Source organism: Orbicella franksi, chromosome 4, assembly GCF_964199315.1.
Source record: "Orbicella franksi chromosome 4, jaOrbFran1.1, whole genome shotgun sequence".
NCBI classification, from domain to species: domain Eukaryota; kingdom Metazoa; phylum Cnidaria; class Anthozoa; order Scleractinia; family Merulinidae; genus Orbicella; species Orbicella franksi.
Window position 1 is genome coordinate 942872 of NC_138148.1, and position 8121 is coordinate 950992.

The 8121-nt window shown below is 38.0% G+C and overlaps 1 protein-coding gene across 1 annotated transcript; it reads right to left on the bottom strand.

Moving 5' to 3' along the window:
• Positions 1-2140: 2140 nt before the first annotated feature.
• Positions 2141-7882, bottom strand: LOC145484687 (fibroblast growth factor 17-like). Its single transcript, XM_081463286.1, has 5 exons — positions 7012-7882; positions 6800-6833; positions 6293-6404; positions 4500-4615; positions 2141-4253 (listed from the first exon to the last, which is right to left on the bottom strand). Exons 1-5 carry the CDS (start codon positions 7077-7079, stop codon positions 4071-4073), a joined length of 513 nt encoding a protein of 170 aa, XP_081319412.1. The 5' UTR covers positions 7080-7882; the 3' UTR covers positions 2141-4070.
• Between the last annotated feature and the right edge of the window lie 239 nt (positions 7883-8121).

Sequence of the window (8121 nt, forward strand, 5' to 3'; positions counted from 1 at the left end):
CATTTTTTTTTTTAGTGTCTTTTCTTCTTTTCCTTTATTTTTTCACTAAAGAACTTACGATTTCCTTTTTGTATGGTTAGTTTTTGCCAGGTTGATCACAAAATAAAAAGAAAAAATAATAATAAAAAATACTGGGAATTCGGCAATTCCAAAGGTTCGAAACCAATCGCGCACCTCCAGCTTTTTTGAAGTCTTTCTTCCGTTTATTTTTATTTTTTTTATTTTTTTGACCAACGAACTTATGATTCCTTTTCTTTATGGTTGTTTTTTTGCCAGGTTGACTAAGAATAATTCATGTCAACTTACGAAGTATTTAAATTTAGTCAGCAACTCCAACACTAGCGCAAGAGATGCTCAGGTCCACTCTGTCTCTTATTTTCTCTGGAAATTCTTATCTTTTAAGTTGCAGTCATATCTTTTATCGATTTTATCGTCAGTGATTTTTTTTTTATAAGGCATAACTCGATGGCATGCGGTTATAGGCTTTAGCCCGGGCGAACGGTCTGACCTGACAGTAACTTGCAGAAAATTAAAATTTACTCAATTCAGTTGAAAAAAAGCAATTCCAATTGCAAGAGGAAATGAGTTCCACACAGTTACTTACATTTTCTCTGGTAATTCGTAACTTTTTAGTCATATCTTTTATTGATTTTATCGTCAGTGCATTTTCTAAGGCATAACTCGATGGCAGTTGGCTATGGACGAACGGTCTCTCAACCAAAGGCAGTTGAAAGCAGTCACTATTTTCACCGTGACCATTGCTCTTCACTGAACCCTAACCGAGGGCATAGATCACAGGCATAATAGTACAAGCTTCATTTTCGCTCACGCGCCCAGTCAGTGTACCACTCAGTTAAAATTAACCGTAGCACTTGCACAATATTTACGTTAACCAGTGATAGCTGTACTTCACACTTTACCCTGCACAATTAACGCTAAACTCTATACACCTCACCCTCTACATAACACACTTCACGTTTTACACTGCACATTTCACACTATATCCCAGGTATCACAGTTATCGGCCGGTCCGCCTGTTTTCATTGGGTCGAACGAAGCACGCGACCTGATATGTATTTATGTATGAATATCAATGATTGGCCGCTTACGGCGTATACATGCACAGACATCACCAACTTGCAGTCGAAAAAAATCAGCGAGTTCGTGGTTAAATGCATCAAATTGAAAGGTTCCTTTGATTAGTACAGCAGTTGTTTTGTTTTGTTTTTCGATTTTTTTTTATGTCTTCGTTAGATTGGACCGTTGGTGTTGGCGTTATTCCTAACTTTAATCCCCAGTTAAATTCGTAATTTGGGTTCTACTTAATGTAGTTGTCATTATAATCAATCAGATATTCCGATAATCCAGGCTAAAAGAAGATCATTTTTAGTACCAAAGGCGCTCGTAACACTTCTGTTTTCGTTGTACACGTAAACTGTAAACTGTAAACTTTATGAAAAATAATAAAAATGTAAAACGTTAATAGCGCCTTTGTAAATCCAAAGGTAAATACAAGTCACCTTGTCCAGCTCAACTGATCCTGCCGTTTGGTGAAATAATTCCTTTTTCTTGTGTATTACCTTTCTTGGCTGTTTACTCTTTCTGGTAATTTCAGGCATTTGATGGAGATGAACTGAACAAGCCACTGTGACCTGAGGTTACATGTTTCAATCATTATTGCTTACTAGCAGTTGTTAAGGGTGACAGTTCGTCGAGACAAAAACGTTTTGTTTTTTTTGACGGCTGAAGTCACCGTGTGCCATGTCGTCGGATCTTAATAGATTCACAACTGTTTTGTCGTTTTTGTTTTTTTCTGTTTTTAATTCAATGAAAGAGAAGGTCCAACATTCTTTTTTTTGTTATATTGTTATGCTTTGGCACCAGGCTGTATGCCTTAGATATTTGGTAGCAGAAAATTCCACATGCGTGAAGCGGGTTGTTAATTTATACCCTTTCAATCAAAAGGGAATTTACTCTCCAGTAGCCTGGTGCCGAGCGTGGGAAAGCTCACCTTTGCACATAATGAATCTTGGAAAAATTTTCGTTTTGGTTTCGACACGTTGGAACGTGTTGCTCAACGGCTAATAAACACATAATCAGTTACTTTTGACACGGTATCAAAGAGACAATCTGATTTTCTCTCTTCGCTGCATGGTCACCGCGGCAGAGAGTGTTACCTTGTACCTTATTGTCAGCCGAGGGTTGGCGTGTGTTTCCCAAAAAAGTACAGCACTTTTCAATTGAGTGTCTAAAGCTAGTAATCAGAATTGGTTGTATTTTGCTTTACAACGTTTTGAGTTTGGCAAAAAAAAAAAAGGAAAGCAACAACAAAAAAACAATCAAGTTATAATATCCAGCGCTTAGAACCTGTGACGTGTATACGTGCTTTGAGTTTTCATTGGTTCGTTGTTGTCTACGCTTGCTGTGATTGGCCATTGCGAATATTGTAAACTGAGTTTGCTTTAATTACACAGAGTTTAAAATTCTTGCCTAGGAAACATTAGACTACGAGTAGTCTCTCTTTCGCTCAGTCCGTCGTGCGCGACGCGAAAGAAAACCGCGAGAAAAAAAATGGCCTCCACAATTTTCCCGTGGTTTTCTTTCGTGTCACGCACCATGGACTAAGCGAAAGAGGGACTACTCGTAGTCTAAGAAAACACTTGGCCAGTTAAGCCAGTATTAGGGAACTCATTAGTAACTGAAGGCGATAAAATACTAAATCCGGTTCTACTCTCATCGTTAGCTGAATATCTCCGTTATTGAGTTGTCCTTATTGAATACTGTTTTGACTGTTTCTGATGCCGGAGTGACTTAAATTTACCGTGCACACGAGCAATCACTGCATTAAAATTAAATTTATCTTTATTAACATTTTTTACACATAAATACCTTTTATTTGCATGTTGCAACATTATAATATAAATAATTTGCACGTTCGTGCAGCGGTATGTTTGAAATAAATTAAATAATTTATTAACCCAAATATTAATATTAAATTGAATTCACTTGTCGTTAAAATGAAACATTTTTTAACGTCGTCGTCTTTCAATTAAGAATATAAAATTATGATAATAAAGCTTCTTTGAATAACATACAAAGCAGTTAAATCGGGATCATGTGCCAGGATTAAAATTAGGGTGTGACAATTCTATTCTGAAATGCCGTTTGGAGAGGACATCAAATATTAGTCACTGCCTCAGATTGGCAGAATTAAAAGTACTTAATGGCCGGTGTATAGTCAAAACAATAAACTGAGCATTGCAAAAATCGAAAATCATAGTACAGAAAATTAAAAGCATCAGGGAGAATTCTCAGAATTTCAGGGAGGACCTTCGTTACAACTCAGTAAAATTCAAACAGTCAGTGTTTATCAGAATTGTCACGCCTCGTTTTACGAGGCAGCGTGTCATCTCAATTAAAAAGGTCATGTATAAGCTAAATAATAGGCTTGGTCAAGCTAAGTATTAATTCTTTCTCTGCGAGGAGTGAAGAAGTATCAAACTGAGTTTGAAAAAAAATGACAGACTGAACCATATGAAAAGTGCTGCTCATAAAGGGTTTCATCCAAATTGCTATCATTATCTCCAGACTCTAGAGGATCTAGAAACGCTAAACGGAGTTAATGGAGTTTTGACGACCACAGGGTGCCGATGTTTCTGTCATTTAATTTAGTTTATTACCGTCTTTCCTCAGTAAGACAAACTGTAAAACAGTCAATATGAAATACAATAACAATACACAGTATCGTTTGGTGTTTTAAAAAGTAGATACTGAAAATATACATATGTACTTTCGAATAAGTTGTGTGAAAAATATTTTCTGCTTTGAATAAATAACTAAATAAGTAAATAAATATCATATATGATTAAACAATTATTTTCATAACGTATCTTCCATAAGTTTTCTCTTTGGTAATAAATATATCTTTTAAGCGAAATTCAATATTGACGGCTTTTAAGTAGGCTCTTCACAAATAAATAGGTTTCTGTAATTAAATATACTTATATGTTATAATACTTTTTAAGGTCACTGTACACCTAAAACAGTTTTAATTCGTGAACTAACAAACTCTAAGATTTATACGGCATAAATCGCGCGGCCTTCTGGAGGTTCGTCGTATTGTGTGGCTGTTTTACCTTTCCATTTCGTTTAAAACCGAGATACCAGCTTGTGTTGTACATTGACTGAAATGTTGTGTACCCATCGGAGAAGTCTTCTGAAAACACGCAGCGGTCTAAAGTGTTTCCATGCACCTACAGAGATCAGGAAAAACAACTTTTAGTCTCCCAAATAAAAAGGAAAATGTTTCCAGGACGACGCAGGTAAGCTCGGCAAAAAAGGCCCCACCCACCCCACCCCGAGCCGACCTGTATAGTACTTGAGTGGGCCTTTGAACAACAACAGATGTAGAGCTGAGTATTATCTGCATATAGATAAGTAGACGTTGATGGTCAGGTAAATCGGGTTGCACTTGATTTCGCAATTGAAAGTAAGCTCACCTCCAGTGTAAGGTCGCCATTTGGGTTGACACATAGGTAGCTGTTTTCTGTTACGGATCTTATTCTGACTCCAACGCCGAAACCTTCTACATAAGTTGATTCCAACTGCAACTTAGCTGAAACGAACAACAAAACAAGAAGATTAATTGCAAATCACGCTTTTATCTAATAAAAAAACATTCTAAGTTAAATTAGCATGTTCGAACAACACCTTTTTTTCTTGGCAACGGCTTATGGGCGCTTTATCTAGGGCTTAATTGAATTCTGGAAGAATCTTGACACAAGACAGCCCTTTCTTGCGGCAAAACTGAGTTTCTATTTTGGGGCGGAGTGTCTTAATTTGCGGGTGTACTCAAATCTGTTTTTAAGTAAACCGTCATTAGCGAAACTTCCTGAGCCGAAAGAACAAGTCAAGTTTGTGAATAACAACAAAGCACAAAGTCAAGCTCAGATATTAAAACAATGGGAAAACAAACCTATTGACTAAAGAATGTGGCATACATTCCGGGAAGCTTTCGACCCCGAGACTCATTCTTACAAAACATGTTTCTCCGTAAAAGGATGTCAATATTGTGTTTATAAAAAGGTGTTTTTCTCCCTCGCCCACGCGAAAGTGCGAATTCATAAAATTCCAATGATGCCGTCTGTATCTTGTAAACAACAACAATGAACACAGTTTTCGTTTCATTGAAGATGGCTGATTCAAGACGGCTACCGTGTTCTACCACACAGGTGCTGATGACACCCACAGATCTTGTACTTGATAAAAGTTCATTGCTGCTAGCTCATTTATATACCAGAACTGACAGGAACCGAGACCGGCGAAAAGCGTTTAAAATACACATCTGAAACTTGAGAACTGTCTTTTCTTCAGTAAATAGTAAAGTTTTTTTGCATAATAGTAGGCCATGTTCAGTCGTGAATGAGCCCTGGGGGCCTAATTAACATAACTTCTATAGCCTGGAAACTTCAATCCTGGTCGCTTTCGTGCATACGCAAAACAGGGAACAGTGTCTCGAGAGTACATTATACATCTGCGACATTTCAGTACAGAGCACGTACTAAATGAAAGACGTTTTCTTTGGTTTCCAAAAAAAGAGCGCCAATATTTGCCGCCATTCATTCTTGAAATTTGCACATTGTCGGAAGAATTCTCTTAGAAAGACCGCACCGCTTTTGGCGGGAAAAATTACCTTTTGATGTTGGCGGCGTCGCACAGAAACCGCTAAACGAAGAAAGATCATTCACCGACTTTGTGCCATAATCCTTTTACCGTAGTCATAATCTACATTCAATGCCAATATTACTTGGCTTAATTCTTTTCTTAATTGTCTATTTGTGGTTGTAACGCTAAGCTTTCTAAGCGGTTCCAGTTAATGTGCACACAGCATAGGTTTCAGTGTGTGTTTAGAACATTTTTACCGACAGAAAAGAAAGTTCCCGAAATGCTGAATTGACGGGAACATAAGGGCATTTTAGGCTAATTTGAAAAAGATTGAATCGATGTGTATGCCTTGAACCGACGCGAGGACAGGTCGGCCTTTTTTCATCCTAGAGCCGTGAAATTTTTGTTTGATACAAAGGAAGCTTTACAATCCTATGAACAGACAATGTAATTGAAGTGTGTAAGTGCTTGGACGTGGTGAGATTACTCACTTTCTTCTGGGGGACTGCTAAAAGATAAGTTTTAAAAGCGATTTATCAAAACAGCTTGGGTGGTCTTTTGGTAGGAGGTCAGGTTTTTGATATAATGTTTCTATATTAAAACGAAAAAAAAGATTTAAGTAACTCACCACTTGCGTCTGTCTTGCGACCCAAGGCATCTACATTGGAGCCTTCCACTCGTACAAATTTATTTGTATTCGTTGAAAATAACCAAACAGACCTTTCGATAGATACGGATTTCTGAAACAGACAGCGAGAAACATTGATAGATATTAGGGTTAATAACCTCGATTATTACATAATGACTGTTTATTCGCTATTGTTGCATAAGAATAGTCTAGACAATGAAAATAACGACTGAGAATTGACCTCCACGATGAAATGAAGTGGTGAGGAACTGAATGGGATTCCATTTATCTCGCGGGAAATAAGCTATTTAGACTACATTTGCGCGTGTTTATAATATTGGCTATTTGGATTTAACAACAACTATGTGTTCCTAGGGGATTTATACAGACACCAGTTCACATTACTGCGTGACGCGTGCAGCCCAACTACGTTTAGCCTGACGTAATGCTTGGACTGAATTAGCAAGGCTAAAAAAGTCCCGCTTTTATACTTGAATACTAACTCACCAGTACAGTAGAATCCAAAGGAAATGCAACAGTCCTGTGAAAAAAGCAGAAAAACTGTTATCTACTAGTGTTAAAACTCTTGTTGAATTAATGAACCCTTTGAAGTACAAGCATTTACGCGCGATATATTCTGATCGTAAAAAGCGATGCTTCGTACGCTATGACTAGCCACGTGGAACTCGAATCAAAACAAGGACTCGCATTATCCTCACCGTATTATCCTTGTGAAAATTAGTACGGCTAATGCCGACCACAATGTAACTGTTATACTGTACTTCATGTTTCTTTGTCCTGTTAAATGGATGTACGTTGTTCAAGAAAATATACAATTACGAGGCAGTCGTTGTCGGTGATGTCGCTTCTTACAAGAGGCTATGATGTGCTCTGTTGCCCTCGGTTGAATGATCAACCAATGCTCTAAAATCGCGATTATAAGCGAACATCGAAACCGCAGACGTCTAAAAACCGGATCTGCTCCTCCCAGCGCCGCTAGTAGCAATTTTCCGTTGCCTTAAAAGTCGGAAAAGTCCCGTGTCACGTTAACGCATTACATGCCCTGTCAGCAATGTCCAGGCTTGCCTAGCTTATCTACGTCGGAAATGACTCTTCGCACGCGAAGATCGAAATCAAAACGGCTGATGTTGACGTTTTTAAGTTGTCGACGAATCGAATCCTTAAGTGTCAGATTCTGCATTCTCAGCATAGTTTGATTCTTCTGTAGCTTTGTTTGTTATGACGACTCATATTGCTTTACTATTTTTCAATTCTGAACGTTTCCGCCATTCTTTCGTGTATCAGCGCAGCGGGGATAGAAATGATGTCATGCATACGTTTACGTCTTGATGAAGGAACTTCATGTAACATTGCGGAGTAAGCAAACTTTAAGTGGGTGCGAGGAAGTGACGGGAACCTGACTAGCAATAATCCGTCTTCTGCCCTCCATAAGTCAGGGCGAAGCTCCGTAACTTCCGGCCAGTTTTAACGAAAAGTTGACGAAAACAAAAGTTTGACTCAGAGTGCGTGATGGAACAAGAGAAACCTCAAACTCTTTGAAATATTGATTAAGATTTTCTGTTTTGTTGTTCGCGTCATACTCATGTGACGACGTCTGATAGGAACACCGAAACAGGATGAACTTAAGGGCTGTCACGCTAAGTGGAAGCCATTGAAAAGGAATCTTCGAGCTTTATGAATCTTAAATTTAGTAAAAATACCAAAATCCTATGAGACACCCACAATTTCAGCATGAAAAAACCTAAAACATTAATTCGTTCCTAAATAAAGAAATTTCGTCCTTACAAGCTAGCCTTGATAATTTATAT

Excerpts from the sequence above, each read along its gene's own strand:
- LOC145484687 (XM_081463286.1), bottom strand. The coding sequence starts at position 7,079 with ATGAAGTACAGTATAACAGTTACATTGTGGTCGGCATTAGCCGTACTA. Across the intron at positions 6,834-7,011 it reads ATTTTCACAAGGATAATACG|GACTGTTGCATTTCCTTTGG; the intron begins GTGAGGATAATG and ends CTTTTTTCACAG. Across the intron at positions 4,254-4,499 it reads ATGGCGACCTTACACTGGAG|GTGCATGGAAACACTTTAGA; the intron begins GTGAGCTTACTT and ends TGATCTCTGTAG.